Here is a 23,179-nt window from a genome sequence, read left to right on the forward strand (position 1 = left end):
ACACACACACACACACACACACACACACACACACACACACACACACACACACACACACACACACACACACACACACCATAGGGGTCAGGGAAAGTAGAACAGTGACCCCAGCACAGACGATGCCAGACAGAGAAAGTCTTTGATTTGACTAAGTGGGGGTATACAGCGGGGGTGGTGAGGGGACTGTGTGCATGTGTGTGAGTAAAGAAGGTTTTCTGGGGGTGTGTAAGGGTGGTTCGAATGAGATGACTCAATGGTGGTGATGTGATAAACTGGTACTGGGTGACACTGGTCTCAATGTCATATGACTAACTACATGAGTCTAACAGACAATCCATCCGCACCACCTCAATACTGAAACCCGTCTCGCACTTGTTATGTGGATGTACCTCACTTTCCTTTCAAACTTCTCTCTTCTGTCTGATTCATGTCCGGTGCGTCTGTCTTTACTGGTTGCACAACAAACACAAAATGTGACTCCAGTTCCTCCGTAAGCTCAAGAAGACAGCCTCAACGCCACCATGTGACTCGTCACCCTGAATCCACCAGCGATAACCATGGCAATGACACTGCGGCACTGGGTGAAATATCATCCAAATCCCTCTCTGACCTTCAGCTACTGCAAGGTAAACACTGAAACATAATTGGCCCCCCTCAGGTCACATGGTGCAGATGCTGTTCCATACTGTTACAAAGGCTTCATCCCCGCATGAAGTTATTTTCATTACTTCCTCGCAGGCATTACAGCTTTTGCAGCAATGCATCTGTGCGTGAGGATTACTTGAGCGCCTGATTTAGACAGTGACACTAGACAATACAAATTACAAAAAAAGAAAAACGGGGCAATCTGTGAAATCTGGGAGAACTAAAATGTGCTTTCATGAATCTGTGTGAAAACTGATTTTAATTCCTGGTGCATGATTTTTGATTTTGTGGTATTTTAAAGGAGCAAATAGATAAAGCCGTGGACTTAAACTTAAAAAGTAACAGCACATGTAAAATGGATTTTTACTTTTTTCATCCCATGGGTGGTCATGCAATCATGTGATCAGATCTCAAAGAATCTCATTCAAGTACTGGACTGTGCAAGAGGCTGCATCGTATTAACAGTCAAACTGTCCTAATATTTAACATAAGGGCAGGCTTTGAATGAGTGCACAACTTGTGAGGGCTTCTCCATGTGACCAATCAGCCTGTCAGCCTAAGGGCACGCACACACACACACACACACACACACACACACACACACACACACACACACACACACACACACACACAAGGACATACACAATACGGCTAAACCGTGCAGTCACCCCCCAACCGCTGCTGTATGCAGTCTGCCAAATAACTCGAATACCAGGGGTCTCCACGGGATCAACACACTGACAACCCTCACACCCCACATTGCTTAGAGCACCATCAACGCCTGGCTGTGCCGAGAAACATCCACAGCACCCTTCTACACACACCTACACACACATAAATAAGCACAAATAGCCGGAAAATAACTGAAATTCCAGCATTGCACCCAGACTGAGCAGCAGCAGATGCAGCAAGACTGTTAAATACACAGATGTTGGGAGAAAAGAAAAGCAAACGGGGTGGGAGAAGAGCACAGAAATGAATGAAAACTACAAACTGAACAGTTTTCAGTCATACTTTTGGTGCCTTACGAGGACTTAGTGGATATGATGGGAGAACACCTGCTGCTGCTGGAGCTCCAGTCGAGCAGGTAACCTACATCTTCTCTTCTGTTTATTGCTCTCCCTTTTCCTCATCATCTTCTTTCCCTCGCCCACCCCACCAATATGCATCGCACAATCTGAAACTGTCTCAGTATTGATCAGGGCTGGAGGGTGTGTATGAGGCCGAGTGAATTTGTGTGTGATGTGGGGTATGTCCTCACGGTCGGAATTGGGTTTCGTTTAGAGAACCTATTGATCCTTTTGAGTCTGCGAGAGAGCACGTAAACATGGGTTTGCCCCCAGCAGGGATATTAATATCTCTGGAAGGGTGCATGATGCTTAAGAAAAGGGAACAGTCACTCTATGGAAGAAAGAGGAAGGCTGGTATTTAGGAGGTAATAGTTTAGAGGAAGTCAAAGAAAATATAGAAAAGCTGAGCAGGAAAAAGTCCCTGTCCTTTGTTACAGTTTCAGTTAACTTGGAAAATCCAGAGTATCGAAAATTAAAAAGATCATTTCTGTAGAAATGAGCTATACCTCTAACACTTCTAAAACCAAAAGCTGGTAGCTAAAAGCGCCTCTGCTAATGATTTTTTGATTATTGTTATTACCAGTTAGTTTCACAAACACAGGGTTAAACACTGTATCTGTCCATTATTATTAACAAAATGCATCAATTAGCATTTGAACATAAGCTGCTGCTCCATGAATGAATTCCCATTTTCTGAGCATGACAGACAAACATATTAATCTGTACGATAGCCTTAATTACATCAAGGCAATGCAAATCAAAGTACTAAATTATGTTTCTGTCTAATCAAATGCTTGTTTTTGTCCCTTAATGTAAAACCTTCGTGACAAACATAAAAAAAAAACATAAAACCTGAACGCTGGTTTGAAACCCTATGAGGGTAAATTTCAATTTACAGAATCTGTGTGTCTCTTTGTTTTCTCATGTGACTCTTTTAATTGGGCCTTCAGTCCTAGCAGGGAACATGAAAGAGACAAACGCACAGAAGGATGACGATATTGTTTCTGCAGAAAGGGCTGTCTCTGCTCATTTAGGAGTAAGCAGTTACAGATGACACACAGCTGTGTGACAAGTCATCAGACATTTAGTGGAGCTATTTGTGTCCCTATGGGTTGGTTAATGACGTATTAATGATACTGCAGTAACGACAACAGGAGCTTATTGCTTGTTCAGCTAAACGGCAGGGATCGCCCATTATATGTACTATTGCATCTAAAGGCTGTTGCCAGCATAAACCTGTGTATTATATCTCAGCATTTAGCAATCCTCAGAGTTGGCGGTCAAATTCCTGTTCACAAGGTAAAAGATGGAAGTGAGATGCAGTGAGGCAGTACTATCCAATAGGATATGTTGTGTGTGTAGTTTATGAATAGCTAGCAGTTCAGTGAATCCTTCCCTACAGGGAGGCAGACTGCTAAATCATTCCCCACTCAAAAAGTGACAATTCTACAAGAGCACCAGAGGCTGCTAATGCCCATGAGCAACTTATGTAGTTTCATAAAGAGAGAGAGAGAGAGCGAGAGCGAGAGAGAGAGAATCCTTGGTTTGGGCAATGATCCACTCACAGCAAGACACTACAAAATAGTCAGAGCACAAAATCACCACCTGACCATTTCTGGCAAAAGTTGTCATTTCCCTCCCTCAGACACGAACACTGACTCACAGAACCGCACAGACAATCGAAAGGAGCCCTTAAAATGCAGTGTGCACGCAGCTACAAGTCAAGTAGCTATTTCACATTTATCAGGAAGGAAGTCACCAGTCTCTGAAGCAATGCTGTTTTTTTTTTTTTCTTTAAATGCTAAATATGGAAGCTGGGTCAGTTTTGTCTCACTTGAGACTTTTACAGGGGCAGGATATTAATTGCCCCAGGCACTTAAAAATACACATATGCGACCAAAAGCCATAACCTGAGGCTTACTGTCAAAATAAAACTACGTGTGTTGTCTGTGTGATTTTCTCATACTTGAGTAGATGGTCCTTGGTGCTGCGCGTCTTTGTGAGGAATCTTTCACCCAGCTTCTCCAGGTTGCGGCTGTAGTCCATCTCAATTTCTGCCTTCTTTCGAAAGAAGTCCTGCAGGTCCTGAAGCAGCTGCACCCTCAGCTCGCACTGCTGGTCCAAACACTTGAGCTGCTCCACCAGCTGAGCACGGACCTCTGAAAGGGTAAAAGGAAAAGGAGTACAGAGTCAGAGATGACGTTAGCTTTTTGGTTAACATAGCCATGGGCCAGGTGAAATCAACACACGAATCAATGTTTAATGTGCAATCGGTCTTTGCTAAAAATCAAAGGCCTTTTCATATGTTGCTGTTGGCTATACACCACTACCATTAACACACATTTCACAACGATGTGTAAGATGTTAAAACAACCCCTTTACAGCTGACTGAATGACTGGATATTCCAGTAAAACACCTGGCACTGTGTTGGCTTGGCTGAACTCCATTCCCCTCCCACCCGTCCGCAATGCACAGACGGCTAAGCGTGCGTGTGCATCATCATATTTATAAGTGTGCATCTGTGAGTGCGGGATCAGATATCATCTTCCACACAGACATATCTCCAGAGGCAGTCATTTATCCCAGCTTATCACTTTTCATTTTCCTCCTGCCTCCTCCCTCCTCGCCCTCCTCGCTCCTCCATGCTGCTCTCCAGTCTGGCCCTCAAATTAATAGAGTGCACTCAGTGCAGGCACATTCAGTAACCGTATTCAATCACGGGCCGCAAAAAAGTTCTCTGGAGAATCCTGCCCATTGCAGCTACAGAACAGGAGACACAAATCATACACAGCAGCACTTCTGCACAGCCAAGGACACACACACACACACACACACACACACACGCACACACACACACAGAGGTGATAAGCTGGATCAGTCCTGACAGCTGACAGATTAATGCTATGCTCCCATAGCTTCCTGCCAATGCCGAGCAGTCTGCATCCCTTAAACGAGTTAGGAAACAACACACGCATTTCTCTAATTGTCATCATGGCTAATCTACCACAGCTGTCATACCTCTACAACGCTGGCTGTACAGAAAGCGGATGGTTTTGGTCTCCATCCTGGCTTCAGTGATGTATGGATTCCCTTCAACAATATTCACACACTCAGACACACACATACAGACACACACGCGCAGTCATGCAGTCAGCTGCCTGTCCAGCCAGCAGCGACTGTTGATGCTGCCTTTGTGTTTAACAGCTGAGAGTGCAGTTTCTCATTACCACAAAGAGAAGTGGGATCTCTAAATGTGTCTGTGAGCGCCCCACTCCTCCCACTTCTCTCTCTCTCTCGCTCTGTCTCATAAACATATCCCTAAACACTGTGCGACCAGCCAGCGGCCACTGTCGTTCTTTACTGATTCAAAAACCAGAGTTAGGGAGTTTTAAGACACTGTGGGCAGGGGGGCAAAGGAATGCACACACCGAGCCTGTATCAGTGCTAATGACCTGGTGTGAACATTTGCTTTCACAACATGTGTTTTTGTCTCGCCGGCTGCATACGTGCGTGTTTGTGTGCAATTTTCTCGTCGCACGCCGTTGTCAATGATCCAGAGTGAGTCAATGTCCCACCCCTTAAGGCTGTGACACAAAACCTTGTAATTAGCCCATCCACGACGACAACACACAACACCTCCAACAAAAACAAACCTGTCCATCCATAAGGAACGTAAGAAGGTGACAGAAAGCATATGGTTATCAGCCTGGAAACAGCTTGAGGGGTGGAGGATATGTACAGGAGGGAATTAAAAAAAAAAAAAAAAAAAAAAAAGCGACAGGTGAGTCCCATGTGATCCAAATGTTTAGAAAGCAGATTTAATGGGGGGGAATTAATTTAATAGGGAGGCCGTGCCCTGAGCCCTGAAACCCCTCTCAGGCCCCTTACATTTACATTAGGATGAAGAGCGAGTTTGACGGCATGCTTCATTTATAAAATATATGGCTGCGTTACATGAGCTCTCCCCACTAAACCCTATTGGTACTGGCTGCTCGACACAATTTCCTTAAGGGGATGTAAAAAGCACAGACGGGTGACAAATTAAAGGAAAAATCCACCATAAAGTCTCATCACATGTGAGCAGAACTGCTTCATTGAGCTTTGATATTCATTCTCCAAGCCCCTGAAACTCTACTGCAGGGTTATGAAGCCATCCTGTATTGGGGGAGGGAGGCACTGTAAAATATGCCTATAGAAAATATCCCATCAGTGTTCAGCTTCATAGAGCACAAAAGACATTACGTGTAAGTGAGAGCATTTTCATACCAGTCACTGACCTCTCGTGCCGTGTGGATAAAGTAATCACTCAGATGTGTCAATACAAAGGGTCAAGTGGTCCCAAACCATGTCAGCATGACTGATAGGGGATAAAACATGCGGTTTGCCTTTTCATTCGATTTGCCACCACTATGCATTTCCGTTTTTAACCGTATAAATACCGTTACGACCAAAAGAAGCCGTTTGCTTAGTGAAAGGGAGTTTGCTACAACAAAAAGGAGAGGCAGCAAGTCAAATAGATTCAGCACAGGTCTTCCCTTCGGTTTCATCCCTCTGCAATGACTATCATCCCCCAGCAAGTAAGAAATGGGATGTGAAGTGGGATGTGAACTGGAATGTGACGCCTCCACCCCCTCCAGACAGTCCAGTCACATTTTCCAGGCAGATGAGAGCAGGTCTTGTAATCAGGCTCTGGGATTCTACTTTACTGATGCTCTTCTCCTTGTTTTTCTTCCCTCTCTCCCCTCCGCCTCCTCTGTCTGTAGTGCTGAAGGCTGTCTGGCTCTGTTTGCACGAGCCTCGTCCATACGCTTTTCAGTCTGTTCGCCCGTCCAGCCACACTCACAAACAGGATCAGTTTGGAAAAGGCAGAGATGACTGCTACCTTTGAAGCAGCTAATCCTCTCTTTGGTTTCTATTAACATACATAGTGTATTTGTCTCCCAATAGAATATAGTCACACTACTGCATTTTTCTTTTTTCAGGATCAGTCTTTATTATTCATTTATCTCTTTGACTCTCTCCAGACATAGCAGCCACTTGTTGGTGTGTTTGGGCAAGTTAGACGGTTGTGTATAAATGATATCAGGGCAAATCATATGCCTGGAAGATTAGTGAGCTCACAAAGTAGCAGTGAAATCTGAGAAGTTCAATGTCTTTTTCCCATTTAGATTATTCCACCTACACCCACGTCTCCCTATGGTACATCAGAGCTTATGATACATCATCATAGGAAAAGGAAGACGGCAAAAATAGATGATGGATGAAGACAGAATACTCTGAGTAAGGTGGCACTTCATTGGACTAAGAGTGCAGGCAGCTTGTCTGTGTTGCTTCAACTCAAACCGGAGACAGATGTGTCGCTGCATATTAATGCGTGGATGGCCACTGAGGAGGAAATTAAAGTAGAAAAAAAAAGGCATTACAACCATCGACCTGAAGTTCATGGCACATAGACAACCACAGCGTGAAGGCTAAATATGGCTTTCCCCCATCATTTCCTTTGCTTAGAGTTATTTCTGCAGCAAATTTCCCACCAGCTTAACGCCGTTTTGTTTTGTTACTGACAAAAGTGATGGTTGCCCTGGATGCCATTGTGTACTGGCCTACATACAGAAGCTACACATAATGCTACAAGGACTCATTATACCTGAAAACACCCTGGGCTATGGGCACACACACTCACACACTCACGCACACACACAGCAATGTGACACTCTGAGTCCAAGTTGTCACTTTGAGCTGTTTTGACAGCAGCTTTCAAGCCTGCTCCTGGAAGCCCCGCCCTAGTTCTGTCCCCCTCCGTTACTATATTATTATTCCAGACACACACACACACACACACACACACACACACACACACACACACACACACACGCACAACAACTGTTTACAAGTATGTGATGAGTGTTTGAGACAAGGCTTGAAGTGGCTGGAGGAGGAGTGTGACAGAGAGTACAGACAACAGAGGAATGACAAACTACGACAGTCCACACAGTTGTGTTGATTTACAGGGTGCAGTAAAGTTCTGGTTTACGGCTCCTATTACTTTTGGTAACCACGTTCTATGTGTGCTCAAGTATGGAAATTCCCATTTCCTTTCTCTGCAGACATTATTTATGTGACATTATTTTGTTGGAGCAAAATAATGCAAGGTGAGAAATATGTTAATATAGAGTAGAAAACCTGGCTGTATACATCAGGATTATCTCTCTGCAAGCTCTGGGCCTACAAACTGTGGGCCAGGTAATCAGTAATCACAGCAGGAACACAAGAACACACTCACACAGTACAGTTAACTAGGACTAAGAAATCCAAGTCAAACATTAGGAGATGTAGCTCCCAGCAAAGTACAATATTACCCATTCTTCTTGCTACGTTTGTGTTTATGCAGTAAGGCCTGGTCTTTGTTGCTCTGGGGACTGATACTGCAGCACAGGCTACGGAGAAGCTTATAAAAGAGGAGGGGAAGCAGAAGGGGGGTGGTAGTGGTTTTGTACCACTGTGAGCTCATACCATTGTCCTCACAAGAATGAAAGAAGCAGAGAGAAAAGAAGAGAGAGGGGGACGAAAAAGCACAAAGTAGTGTAAAGGGTGAGTAAGAGGGCGGGCACTGCGTCAGTGTGAATAATATGACCATTCATCCCATACACACAGGAAGACAGGACACAGTTGACAGGAAGTCAGTTGGACCAGTTCATTACCAGCAGGGAGCAACACGAGAGGGGAGGGTTATACTAAAACAACTACAGGAAGCATATGTGTGTGTACGTGTGTGTAAGAGGGAGTGTAGGGGTTGGACTGATGTGTGTGTGTGTGTGTGTGTGTGTGTGCGTGCGTGCGTGCGTGCGTGCGTGTGTGCGTGCGTGTGTGTGTGTGTGTGCTGTGTTTTTCTCAGACTAAAAGGCCCTGAAGAAAAACAGGCAGCTGTGGAGTTCACCAGTATAACCCACCAACCCTGAACCAGGCAACCAAAGAGAAGATGGACTGAGGGAGAGAAGATGGGCCAGGGGCTTACAGGTTGAAGGCAGTCAAAAGTGTGTGAGTGAGAGTGAAACAGAGACATGATGTTTAGGCCGCTGAATGAGTAGGTAGACTAAAGCCTCAAGTTGCAGGTAGTATTTCCTAATAAGATTCTTCAGCAGGGTGGACTCTATTAGTTCCAGACATGTCAAACTAATACTGCTTTAGTGTATATACACACACACACACACGTACGTACACGCACTTGTGGAGAGGGGAGGAAAGGATAGAGTTACAGTACAGTAAGTGTTGGAGGGAAAGCTATTGCAGGAATGGAAAGATTCCAGCCAATGCCTTTTTCTTGGGTCTGGACATTTCCTCCAAAAACAAACACACACACTCTCACTCTTTCTCTCTGCGTCTCACTCTCTGTCACACACACACACACATGCATACATTAAAAGTTATAGAGGCATTTCCTCTCTCACCCAGACCGTAAAACTTTTAGGAAAAGTAGTGTCGTCTTAAGAAGGCAAGTTAACAAGCCTCGCGACTTGTAGACATGGAAAACCATCCCGAAGCCAAACCGCTGCAAATGTACTGTTCAGCAGAGGAGAGGAGGGACCGACAGTGAGTTCGACGGCAGAGAAATAAACGCTGGGCTATGGTCGGGCATAAAACATCAACGTTTACTGGTGTCACTATGGTACTTTATTAGTTTCCCTTTTCAACTAACGTCATAATGCTAGTGAATATATAGTGATACTTTCGGGAAGGCGAGGATGCAAGCTCCTGACCTTTCTCACACGCACACACACTTTCATATAGCAAAGCAGCATTAAAGCTTGATTGCTTGGCAGGCAGGGTTATCATTTTCTTTGTCAGCGTTTAGAAATCCAAAACACGAGTGCACGTGTGTCTGCATTCGAACAAACTCAAGCAGTGATTGGCCCCACGGCCGGACAGCTATGGGGGAGTAGCTGTTCATATTGTGCTTATTGCTTATCTGAAGTCTGGAGAACATATGCATAGTTGCCGCATTATAGCAGAGTGACATCTGCACAGAGCCTCTTGCCGACTCTTTTGATGACCAAATTTACGTCACTCTGACCCAGGCGATAATTAAACACTGCCGTCAGAGAGGCCTTATTTATTTCACAATTCTAAAGAAAGTATTTTGGATCTCCAGCAACACTTAATGGATTTCTTCATTCTTCATCTCCACCAACCTACTCTACCTCTGCTCTCGCTGTAGCAAAGTCGAATATTACAAAAAAATGTTTAACATTATATTAAATCTAAGGGTGCTTTTCATAAAGCCTCTACCCTGGAAGCAAGGAAACAGCCTCTAAGGCATGGCTGAGCGCTAACAGGATTTGTATATCAGCACTCCTAAAACTCACTAATCAATAGGCAATCTTACTCTTCATTTATACGATCTACAAAAGACCCAAAGGGGGCAAATGATGTATTATGTGTGTGCTGATGCGGTGACTTCTTCTAGGTTTCCTATATTAACTTTCCCATCCAGCTCTCAGCAATAAAGGGGGAAAAGCATGCTTCTCTCAGTGACCCAGATATAAACAACATCAGAAGATTAGACATCAAATGGGAGTTTTTAAGTATCAAAGTGACCGAATGCTAAAATAAGACAAAAGCACTTCTGAAAAAACTACTAGTCATACCATGATATTGGAGATACGCTTCCCCTCCCCACTGAGTTTTGCTTGGTAACTGTTACTCTTTGTCCATGATGCCCTCTTTGGTGGTGGTTGCGAGGGAGCAGGGAGAGGGGGAGGCAGTGTGAGAGAAACATGAAAAAGAGGTGACGAGGAGGAAGGGGGGGATGTTTTTGCAGGGGGTTTAGTGCTCAGCGGGGGTAAATTCCACGGCACTGCTCCACACCTCTGTGGTCAGATCAGGAAGTCATTAACCCTTTACGTGACAGTAGGATGCTTTATGTCCAACTGTAGGAAAGACAGAGGACGTTTCTATGATCGATTACATTTTTTGTGGCCATGCAAGCTACCGTCAGGGTTCCTTGCACTCTGTGAGCAAAGAGCACAGGTCAAGGGTCAGGGGTCTGCAAAGTTACTGGAGGGGGTCAGTCTCCCATGTCAACCAGCTGGTTACAACTATTGGTTTCAGCTCCAAAGAACGCTCAGCTTGTTTCTAAGTATTCCTGCAGAGTCTTTTCTTTTACCAGATCGTTATTTCTTTTTGCAGCCATGCTTTCCAGGAGTATGTTCTACTTCTTTGCATTTACCTCTCCTGACACCCATATCTCTTTCTAGCCATCGCGTGCACAGCACACAAGCATTTGTGTGGTGGCAGACAGAATGTGGGGTTAAAGACTGGGGGCTGGGGGTTTCTACGCATAATAAAAAAGGCTGCTTATCAAAAGTTAACTAGCTTCTTTCGCTCCCTTTCAGGCACCGCCTGCTCCACTAACCCAGTCGAGAACGGCACTGGGGGAGGGGGTAGGTCCCACACATGCGGGAACTGGAGGGAAGCAATTCTGGTAAAGAAGCGAATAACGATTATCTTCCAGTTTAGTTTAAAATGCTATTGAAGTGTAGGTACTGGACTCTGACTTCACAGACAACCTAATCAGCAATCAGATATCCAGAGTCTGTGATCAACTTCTCGGTTCAACCGAGATGAGCGGCACTAAATGAGATCACACGTTATCCTATAATTTAGCAACTCGCAAGATTTGAGACTGACCATCTTGAATTCTTGGCCTCAAGGCTAATTTCAGTGTCCTTTCTGTGTGTATGTGTGTTTGTGGATGCTGTTCATGCTGAAGGGTACCATCCACCTGGTGTCACCTCTATTTCCTGTCTCTGTTGGACACAGCCATCTGGGCCTCAGTCTGTTCCAGCAGGCCTCATCTCTGTCTCTCTCTCCCTCTGTTTCCATCTCATACACTCTCCAGCTTTGGCAGGCACACACACACACGCGCACACGCACACACACACACACACACACATATATATATGCACTCTCCACAGGGATCCAAACTATTACAGTATAGAGCTCTATGCCATCTGTCTGAGGAGGTATGGACAGGTATCAGACAAAAACCCACACACGCACACATATCATATCATATCACTCTGAGCCAACAGCAATATTAAGCTGAGCTCTCCCACTGTGCATGTGTGTCCACACCCTTTCCAGTGTTTCAAAATGGCCAGTGCATAATGCGCCCCCCCATGTTAATCAGCTTAGCAGCCAGTCAGGAGATTTGACTAATCCAAAACACAAGCATGGGAAGAAGCCCACTGAGTGTATGTCTGTCTGTGCAAGTGGTCTTGTCTGACAGTGCGTGGAATAACTTAAATCAGCCTCGACATTTCCAGGCAACACTCTCTTAAAGCAACAAGCATTACCACAATCATCCAAGGCTAGTTTCAAACAGCAAAGGATGGGGAAGAGGATGCCTTTCATGTGCGGAAGCATCACTGGGTGGGTAAAGGTTCTTCCCCGTCTTTATTAGCGTGTTAACACTTGTCATAATCCCAGCGATTGAGCGGCAGCGTGTAATCATTTCTTACTTCTAGATTAAACAGTCATCAGTCGTGCAGTCATCTTCATCTTTATTTCACTCCTCAGTAAGAATTAGCCCAGTCATCACTAATGATTCACAGGGACCTTGAGGGCTGTGTAGGCATGTGCACGTTAAGGCCCCCCCGAGAGGAGTATCAGGGCTTTGAAGCATAACACAGTGCGTAATGAAAACCTTTCTGTCATTTAATAAAGAGCTATGACAGCATTTGCCGCACAGGAGAGGGGAAACACACACATGCATATTCTCAGCGAGGAAATGCTGCATGATACTAAACACGTGTGAGTGACTCGTATGGATGTCCTTATGCAGCAAAGTCTTATCGCGACACTGCATGAGAAATCAGTGGCATGTTGAAAATGGCTGAAGGAAAAATGATAGAGATCAAGATAGGACGCAGTGAGAGCTGAGAGCAGAGGCTGGGCAGCAACACATGAGTTAAAGGCCGTATCTGCTGATGGCTGCTGATCTTTATCCGAACGCCGGCGGAAGGCACGGAGGCCAGGAGAAAAAGAGCAAAGGGGACCATCACACAAAGGATGAAACCCAGAGCAGCAGATGATAACATGAGATGCTATCAGCGCATCCGACTCGAGGTCAAATCGCCACAGCCTTCAGCTGCAGCTCTCTCCGAAACAGGAGGGGCACATACGCAAGATAAAGGAATGCAGAACTACATGAGTCCTAATATAAAACGACAGCTCACCCCAAAAATCAAATAGACGTTGTTTTTATATTTTTAATCTTATCCATCTATCCATGTTTTAAACCACATATCCAGCTTATGATAGTAGGGTGCTGTTTATACATACATATCAGTCTAGGAGACAACAGCTCCCGAGATGTCTGCTTTCTCTTAAATATAATGAAACAAGATGCCACATGCCTCATGGTGCTGAAAAGGGAGCAGAAATATACTTAAAAATCTCTGCAGCATTCTATTTTTTTCCTGGAAGAATCTTTATTCTTCCATTATTAAAAAAAAAAAAAATCCCTGAAGAACAACCACTCGGCTGTGAAGAGCGGTTTAATAATGAATTCGATTATCAACAGAAAAACAACAGCATATTTTGACTGTCTGTGTTGTTTATGGAGAAAGGAAATGCAATTTGTTCCGGCTTTTAAAATCTGCTTCTTCTTTTTTTCTGTTAGTTTTTTAAAATTTGGTAAACCGATGGTAAATGACACTCTAGGAAAAATGTAGTGATGTTTTTACTACTATTTTCTTCACATTTTACCGATTAAAACAATAACGGATAAGGAAAGTAATCACTGGTTGGGGGATAGAAGTATTTAGAACATATATGTACACGTGTATTATTAAAACATCCTCTGTGTGGATGGAAACAGCGTATGTCACAATTAGACTGCAGTGCAGCTAATGCGGTCACCTGCCTTTCTGCCTCTACGCATCTCTCCAACCCGCTAGTGCAATGGTAATTTCTCTGCTGTGTGCAAGTGTGCATGCATGCACTTTTTACACATTATGGAAATCAGACATGAGTCTAACTGCTGCAGAGGGACTGGGAGTAGAGAGAGAGAGCGATAGAAACTGGGCCATGCTCCAAGAGGAGGCTACCAGCAAAGACAACAACTCCACACCTCAGCACAACAAACCACCACACGCAGTTCTGTGTAACGGCACAAAAACTTCACAGGGGATTTTTTTTGTTTCTCCTCTTCTTCTTTTTCCCTGCAGCACTGTTCGGGCTTTAACTGGCTTTCCACTGATTTTCACGATAAAAAAAAAAAACAGTTACTCTTCTTCCTTGGGGCGGACCGAGAGAGTAGACGGTGAGGACAACTTTTTCTTACACCCCGAGCAATCAATGTACGTCTGCGATTAGGATGGGTAACTTGGGGGAAAGCAATTAACCAGCTTTCATTTTAGACACTTGGCTTCCATCTATCACATTTACACCCCTTTTTTTTTTAAGCATAATTATTTCATGTGCAGACATAATGAGATGCTTGCAGCATCAACTGGTTTGGATTATCCAATCATCAACGAAGGGTTACAAAAGAGACTTCTCACAGGCGGCCAATAAATGCACTTTTTTACAGTATTTAAATACATTTTTACTGAAGGTTACTGCTTCAAGTGCGATGGAATCACAGTGTCCTGAAGACAAAACCAACTATTTGAGGCAGTGACTGAAGGAGGGCAGGAAGAGTCACAAGCGCACATACTGACCCATGAGGCTCGGATCATGGGTTATCAGATTTGGTGTATCCAAGTACCCATGTCATGAAAACAGATTCTTTTGTAAAAGGGGGAATAAAGAAGGGCCTAGGTCATTGTTCAGTTGTCCACACTCTGTCTGTTCATTTTTCCCTCTTCCATTAGCGCTGAGCCCTTTAATGAATATTTTGGGCTTCTTGACCTACCAAGGAAAGCAGCAAATGAGATTACAGAAAACACATAAGTCAGGTTATTCATTTCAGCAGGCTTAGGAGAGTGCTATGAGAGTGAAACAAGATTACAATAATCATAGACTGCAAGCAGTACTGTGCAAAAGTCCTGAGTCAGCCCTCAATTTCGCTGTGCAAGAAACTGCACAGTGACAATAAAAAAGTCTAAGTCTCATTTCTTTATATTTTGTGTCCATGGAGCCAGATTTTCTTGTAACTTTTTAAAAGCGGTCTTGCACAATACTTCAGTCCAGTCCTCACCATTTTTAAAGGAAAATTTCTCTTTCGTGAGTTCAGCAACTCAAGTTGACCTGTGAACCATTAAGCATAAAAAAATCATCTAAATTAAGCGATGAACCAGTGTTGTACATAACAGACAACGCAGCGCAGAACCAATTTTAAATTGTATCTTTAGCCATTTGCTACCAGCAGGCTGCCACAAATGTACACCATTAGTTCACACTTTTTTAGCAGAAATATGTCTGAGAGGCATAAAATAGTATGAGCTTTTAGCATTTTAGCATGCTGTGCAATTTGCCCAGAGAAACAAAACAACACAAAAACCAAAGAAGAAACTGAAAAAGCAGCTGACCTTAAAACACAATCTACAGCAGAGGAACAGTATATCTGAAAGCCCCCGTCACTGTTGGGGGTCCATTTCAGCCAGCAGTGCTGGGGCTCTTAAAATGAATTGTGTTAAATTAAAACTCATAATTATAAACACAGATATATGATCAAATTCTGATCCAGCATGCAACACATTTGGAAAGCATCTGATTGGCAACAGCTTCACTTTTCAGCATACCAGTGATCGAAAAAACACACTACCAACATACCTAAAAACATACCTAGTAAAAAAAACCACCCAATGCAACACTATCAGTCATGGACTGGCTTTCCCGCAGTGTGGGATCATCTCAACAGAGAACAGAACAAAAGGCAGCCAACATCCAAACACGAGCTTTGAATGTCCTTCAACAAGTCTGGATAATTATTCCTGAACACTACTTAAAATACTTAAAGAAAAACAAGAAAGCTGCCTAAGAGAGTTCAAGCTGTGTTGAAGAATAAAGGTGATCATACCAAATACTTCTCAAGCTTGTTAGAACTCTATACATATATTTTTAGGATTTGAGGTACAGAGATGCTAATGCAGTATGCTGATGCAAAACCAGAAAAAAAACCAAGAGACCATGCAAGAACTTCCTGACCTGGCCAGCAGTATAAAAATAATTTCTTTTCACACCTTTCTAAGTTTGATATTCTGTAACAGTCTGCAGCTGGCCAAATGTCATTAAAAGCACAGGACAGGTTGTCATTTGAACTTCTTCATAATGAAGATACAGCATCCTTTCATACACAAATGCATCAAACTAAAGCAGACTTTTGCACACCTAGCAGGACATTCTTGCACATGGCAGATTCGTGATTGGATGTTTACCAAATAAAGATCTAAAAAAAAAAAAAAAAAAAATGAACCTCCCTGCAGCAGAGCAAATTAGGGTCAGTTAAAGTTCAGTAACTTAAGCTCTTTTCTGTTGCTGAGTGAATAAAGTAAGAAAGTGCAACTTCAGGCAATTTCCAGACCTGATTCTTTCGATACCGTTTCACTCTCAGGACAAAGACATTGTATAGGCTAGTGTTACAGGCTGCATGTTTTCACTGTACACTCAGGTAAGCCTTAAGCTAATCTTCACTGTACCTCTGAAGTAAAACCTAGAAAAAAAAGAAAAAAGAAAACACGGTTCAGAAATAACTCACCTGTCAGAATTCTCTCAGATAAAGTCTGAGAGAAATGATACCTGGAGGATGTGTTTATAAGCCACTGCAGGGTAAGCCTGAGGATATGCTAATACACCGTGTCACAACCTCTGTGCTCCTCAAACACACAAAAACACTGTTATTTTTACTTTCTCACACATACTCATAACACCTCAAATCAGCATCTCAAATATCACCCTCTAATTCAATGTCAGAACATCAGCACAGTCAGACGTGCTGGATGAAAAGTCTACTTCACTTTAAAAAAAATTGACTATTTGAAAAAAGAATCAATTAAAAGTATTCATTAAACCCACCGTCTGCCCTTCTCATGCTTTTACTTTGTTCCTTGAGGTATTTTTTGCACTTGTCCCCACAGGTGGTGAACTCTCACACACATAGCATCACCCCCATCAGGCTATTTGGTACTCGGTCTGCACAAAGCACGTCTGGTACACATAATCCTTCACTCTTTGTAGTCAGATACCTAAATAAACCAAGACACTGGTGCTCCCATATAGGAATGACATCCACTCAATGCTAATAGTAATCAATCACACAGACTTGATACCAGGGAGCCAGCGGGTTAAAAACCATTTATCGTCCAAGTCTTCATGTCTACTTGTAGTTTGCTGTCACAGTGGCAGATTTCTGTGTGATGTAGACTGTGGTTCATGTTTTTGATCCTTTTAACCAATAAGCATTTGACCTATAACTAGGATCACTGACCAAACGCAAAATTCTGGGACTGTACAAACATGAGTCTCTGTAGCCTTTGTGTTAGTTGTATTCCCTTAATTTGCTACGCTAGGTCTTGAGCCAGTTGTGTTGCTGGTCTGCTAGTCTTCACCTACCCATCTGGACAGGCTGTGGATTGAAAGCTCTTACACATATTATTATGGACTATTCTAACTTACAGGTCCAAAAAGACAAAGGAGAAAATTATATCTACTTTGATACATATGAGGACTGCTGGTCAAAATAAGTAGAACCTGCTGAGCAGTGTGGTCCCTTCTCATGAGGCTTCACATTCATGGATGCAGGATTAAAACTGGACTTCCAAGTTCTTTTTTCCCTCAGTACCTTCAATAACATGTCCCAACCCACACACTTGCTGTTAGTGTGAAGACAGCCTTAATGATTAAACTTCATGTCTGTGTTGAATCCTCAATAAAAGCAAGTAAACGTCCACTAAAATGTGCATAAGCAAGACGCTGAGCAGAGGATCGCCTCTCGGTAGCTGACCCCGAGCGGTGACTTCCCCGAGGAGGAGAGACAGTGACGAGATAAACTTCTGGAAGCGTCAGATTTTTTGATTAAACTGCCAATTGTTTTCGGCCCTGTGGTTAAATGCGACTGGTCAACTTTCTCATGCTTTCTGCCCTTTGACACTTTGGAAGTCTGCTATCTAGTGAGTTTCAAACACATGACAGAAAACAAAGCTATCTGTGCTCAGGAATGGACAGCCCTGATACCAAGAGAGAATATACCTCTTGAGTGAGTGAAGAGTGGAACACGAGGTCAGTGACTCTGCACTGAGTGTGTGTTTGTGCGTGATGTCATGTGTGTTTATCAGAGAGAGGACATGGTGGAATCACTGCAACACAATAGAGTACCGCAGTGTGGGTGGCCACACCCTTTCCTCTTAGCTCCCCTTAACAGACTTTTCTCCGGCCCCCAAAAAACTGCCTTGACAAGATTTTTAAAAAAAGAAAAGAAAAGAAAAGCACAGAGGTGGGAAAAGAAGGGAGGGAATGGAATAAAATCCCTGACAATCCCTTTTTTAAACACAACAAGAGCAAAAGAAAACCATGAGAGAGAAGAGGGGAAAATAAGATGCTAATATAAGTAAGAGTGAGAGATTTGAGAGCTTATTAGCTTTAGTGGAAACTTGACAGCAAGACTCTAAAGACAAAATTGAGTAGAATGGGAGAGGGGATGGAAAGAAACAAAATGGGTGTACAGTAATAGTCTAAAAAGCCATAGATAAATACAGGGGAACCTACAGGGAAGGTTAAGACCAAAAACACAGAGCTGTGTCCTGCAAGTGTAGCTGAATTATTGATGATGACTATGAGTTAAAGGATGAGAAGAAGGAGCACTTTCAATGTAATCTCCCAGTGTACCTGTGCTCATGTACGTAGAGTCACCTGGAAAAGATACCATGACATTAATGCTTGACAACCGGATGGGCTCCAGAGATGGGAGCAGATCCCCAGGCACAGTCTGTGGCTGTCAGGAAAACAAAAAGGTCAAGGGTTGCAGCAGAACAGAGGTAGGAATGTGGTCAACACCTGTTCTAAACTTGCAATAGCAGACTCAGACAGAGTATTAGGAGTAAGCCACAAGGTACACAAAGCAAATAAGATGCTCATTAGGACCGTTTATTATTTGGCAGTTCTCATTAGCTTGAAATACTACAAAGAGCAGTCTTCTTACTTTGCTTTATCCCTTCCCTGCTCATGTTTTTTCTGTCTCCCTGCCAGGTCCTCTTTCTTATCCGCAGTGGAAGCCTGTTTGATCTAACGGAGTCCTGCTGTTCTGGCTCTTCAGCTCCCAGATACCAGGCACACACTCCTCCCTCACTCACTACAGAGGAGAGCTCCCTTTTTCTTACTCCTTCACAAAAAAAGAAAAAAAGAGAGAGAAAGAGAGAATCACAGGCCCTCCACCCCCCCTCCTTTTTAGAAATCAGACACATTCTCCCTCTTGCACAAGAAACAACTAAATAATTCATGAATTCAAAATGGCCTCGCTGCTGTAGAAGCTGCGCTGAGGCCAGCTGCACTGCGTGCATATGGACCATGTAGCTATGTAAGCTATGTTGACGATGTATTTCAATCAGAGGACAGTGGCTATCATTGTCATCACCAGCAAAGCAGGACACAATGGAGAGGGATACAGCCAGGGACCTGACTCACACATACTGTAAGGCTTCCTGGCTGTTTTCGGTAACAAAGGCACTGAACAATGTCAACGTGTCAACGTGCTGTGTGGTGATACAATAGCGGCTTTACCGCACAAAAAAAAATTGTACCCGCCTGTTATTCCTTGGTTTTACTGGATTTCCACATGCTGTTGCCTGTCATGGCTCATTAACTACAGTTTTTGTATATTTAACATAACTCTCAGCTGTCTTTAAAAAGTACAGCATCAGGAACAGACGGTGAGAAACACTGTCGAGTTTATCCACACAGCCATGTTCATTTCTCATTAACGTCCAGATTTGATTCGATTTTTTATTTTTAGTATCAATATTATTTAAGAATTAAACAAAGAAACCAATGAATACCATAAAAATATAACGCAAATTCAACCCCAGTTCTAATAGAGTGGGACACTGAGTAAAATACAAATAAAAATGAACGCTATGATATGATTCTAGCTGCTCAATAAGCCCTTGGTCTTCTTTGTAGTAGATCCCACTTCATGATGCATTGAATGTTTTCATTCAGTGATATGTTTGGACTGCAGGACGCTCAGTTCAGCACTTGGGTTGCTGTTTAGCATTACCTTGCTGAAATATGCAAGCTCTTCCCTGGATGGGAGCGTACGTTGCTCTAAAACCAGTAGAAGTCTTTCAGCATTGACAATGCCCTTCCAGATGGGAAAGTGGCCACACAGGGCTTCGTCTTTGCATGAACTAGATCCATTTAGAGGTCTTCCAGTGATTTCTATGATACAATCACTCACGCCTGTTTTTAATGCAGTGCAGCCTGAGAGATCGAAGATCACATTCGTCTGATTTTGATTTTTAGCCTTGCCATTTGAGATTTCCTCATGTTCTATCTTTTGATGAGAATATGTACTGTAGATAATGACACATTCAAAGTCTTTGCAGTTTTACACTTAGGAACATTATTGTGAAATTATGCCACAATTTTAAGGATACAATCTTACAGATTTCTGAATGTCTGCCCATGTTTCTGCCTTTCAAAGACGCTCTTTTTTAAACTCGTACACTGAGCTCATATTTCTCATTGAATAGTAAAATGTCTCAGTTTAGACGTCAGATATGTTTTATTTGTTCTCTTGTGAATAAAATACAGGTTTAAGAGATTTGCAAATCATTGGAAATGTGTTTTTAATTACATTTTACATTACATCCCAACTTTTGTTTTGCAGTTGGGGTTGTATAATACAATACTTGTAACAGTTGTGACTTGTTGTTGGTTTGGATACTCAAAATAGCCAATCTAGGTGGCACATTTTCAAGTGAACTCTTGAACCTAGGTTATTAAAAGTTATTGCCAAATTAACCAGCACTTAAGTCCTAATGCACATCTGTCTGCATAAAACTTTCTGGGATGCCACAATTTATCGACAGGATCTTTAAAAAAAAGAAAAGATAAAGCTAACGGTACAATAAATGTGCAAAGCGACGCGACCATAATGACTCCTCTTGGTCCACATTCATACTCAGACTCAGCAAGAAGGAATCCACCATTCCAGGCTGGGAAACTCTCCTCTGCATTCTTTAGAGGGAATACCAATGACACATGACAAGAGCCCCACTCACACTGAGTCACTTGCCTGCCTCCCACTTCAGCCTTTACATTACAGAGAATGCCTGTGTAGATATGTGTTATGGACAGCAACCTTTACCACGCAACACTGCCCTCAGACAGAAAGAAAACAAAGAGATGTGGGTGAAGCAAGTTACTGAGGGAAAAAGAAGAAGAGAAAAGGGATAGAGGTCACAAGAACATGCTTGTGTCAAACAGCTATGCCACAAATGTGCTGAAGTGATTGATGGGAAGGTTCTCTGTGCTGAAGGACATCCTTCATCTTCCCCCCGCCTTTAGGTTTTCTTTGGCAAAATCTCTGTCATCCAGAATTTCAGGGCTTTTCATTACTGAGTTTTGTTTGGGTTTTTGGATAGCTTTTTTTTAAACCTCCTGGTCTCAATTTTCAGTTTTGCACAGATCCAAGCAGAAGCTGACTCCCTACTTCTGTCTCTTAGACATAAACCATTATCACAGACCTCGAGAGAATCAGGTCCAGGCATTATCTCTCAGATGTAGAACACAAGAGCTTCTACATGTATTCTGGATCCTCACTGCTTCCATTTGGATTTAGTCAAGAGTGACACCTAAGCAGAGGATACAGGAGGCAGGACGCATGACACCTGTGAACACTGTGAATTCTCAGGACAGTTACCTGCTCTACTCCCACGTGGGCTCAATTGGACACGATGCACTCTTTGTACTAGAGAGCTGTCAGTGCAGACCAATAACGTCCAGCCTGATTGATTCAAATGTTTGCATTCCCAAGTACAACTTCACCAGGTGCTGTCTAGACAAGTTCAGGGCTGTAATACATGTGAAAAACAACTTCTATTATAGTACACACGGTATATTATCTGTATGGAAAGTTATATGGAGACCCACTCCAGCCCCTGTCCTGCATGCGCCACTGCACAATAGGAATGAGTGTGTGCACACGTATGAGGGGTGGGATGTTCCCGTTTCCACTCTGTTTGAAGCACATGGGCTGAGTCGGAATGTGAAGGGGGAGGAAGCAGCAGTGGGAGGGTCAGGGGATGGGTGAAGGCAGTAATCTGAGAGAGGTATCCCACGGTGATAGGCCAGCACATGGTCTTTACACACTACTATGAGCCTGGTGCACAAGGAGAGCGATGCCAGCAAAAAAGTCTTCACTATCAATCACAGGCCTCAATAGAGGAATACAGCAACGCATACTGAAGGGGTCACCACATCATACTTTAACCACCTACGATGCTTGTTTAATGACAATATGACAGTCATTGCTTCCCCTAAAAATATCCAAGTCATGTTCTCGCCTACACTTTAAACTTTAACTCAGTATTCTGCTGCTTCCAACTTTCTTCATGAGGGGATACTTCTCCTTTAATAAACAAAAAAAGGGCAAAGTCACTAGCTTTAACTTATGTGCATGTTTTGGGGGGTTTGTTCTTCTATTTTTCTTTAAATTAGACCCAGGCCCAGATATTTTTCTTCTGGCTAATAATTTGCAGTTGCATCACTGCAGCTTCAAAACTCGCCTGAATGTATGATGCGGGATTCTTCAAAACACCCTGTTTAAACCACTTACAAAGGGAAAAAAGCAGCACTAAAATATAAATAACATCTAGTCTGACAAGAGTGAGAAATGAACTACAATCAGTTTTGGAAAAAATAATGGTTCATAAATTGTTTTTCAACAAATCCCATAGCCATACATCAAAACACGCTGCATTTCCCCCAAGCCCCGTCATGCAAAGCATCTAACTCCAGCCTGAACGAACACACGTCTACCACACAATCAATAAAAAACTGACTGTGGCTACACAGTCAAATGATTGCAGGGCATTTGTGTTAAATGGCATCTGGTTGCATAAGTCAACAATACAAATGGCAAATCAGTGTATGCGATTATTGTCTGTATCAACTGTACTCCACAGCCTACAACCAGCCACACTTAAACACGTGAAGAGCACATATAAGCAAGCTCTTCTTACAGGTACACACAGAGTATTGCCCCCTGGCCATGCTCAGTGACAGTCAGCTACAGCTCCTGCATTCAGATAAATATCAGACCTTAGGTATGGTATATGTGCTTCTGCCTCTAGCCTCTGACAGCTGTAGGACAACGTGTACTCAAGGTAAACCACATTTTAGGGTGGATCATCCACCCCAGGCCTGGCACCAGCACCGACACGTCTTACTAACACAAATATATAGATGCATTCTGCAAGGTAAGCAATCAGAGGTGTTAATACAACCACACCCCCAGAAG

At 43.1% G+C, this 23,179-nt stretch overlaps 1 protein-coding gene across 3 annotated transcripts in view; it reads right to left on the reverse strand.

Moving 5' to 3' along the window:
• srgap2 (SLIT-ROBO Rho GTPase activating protein 2) overlaps window positions 1-23,179 on the reverse strand; it is a 53,667-nt gene that overhangs the window by 19,570 nt on the left and 10,918 nt on the right. For 2 of the 3 annotated variants that reach the window (XM_040029231.1, XM_040029230.1), the window contains exons 1-2: window positions 4,735-8,539; window positions 3,682-3,874 (exon numbers count right to left, since the gene is read on the reverse strand). In XM_040029231.1, the coding sequence (XP_039885165.1) occupies window positions 3,682-3,874; window positions 4,735-4,840 (299 nt within the window). In that variant the 5' untranslated portion in view covers window positions 4,841-8,539. Of the gene's footprint in view, window positions 1-3,681; window positions 3,875-4,734; window positions 8,540-23,179 lie in introns of those variants that run through there. The other variant, XM_040029233.1, reaches the window with a different exon arrangement.

This window comes from Simochromis diagramma, unplaced genomic scaffold (genome assembly GCF_900408965.1).
Source record: "Simochromis diagramma unplaced genomic scaffold, fSimDia1.1 OVJJ01000483.1, whole genome shotgun sequence".
Classification (NCBI taxonomy): Eukaryota; Metazoa; Chordata; class Actinopteri; order Cichliformes; family Cichlidae; genus Simochromis; species Simochromis diagramma.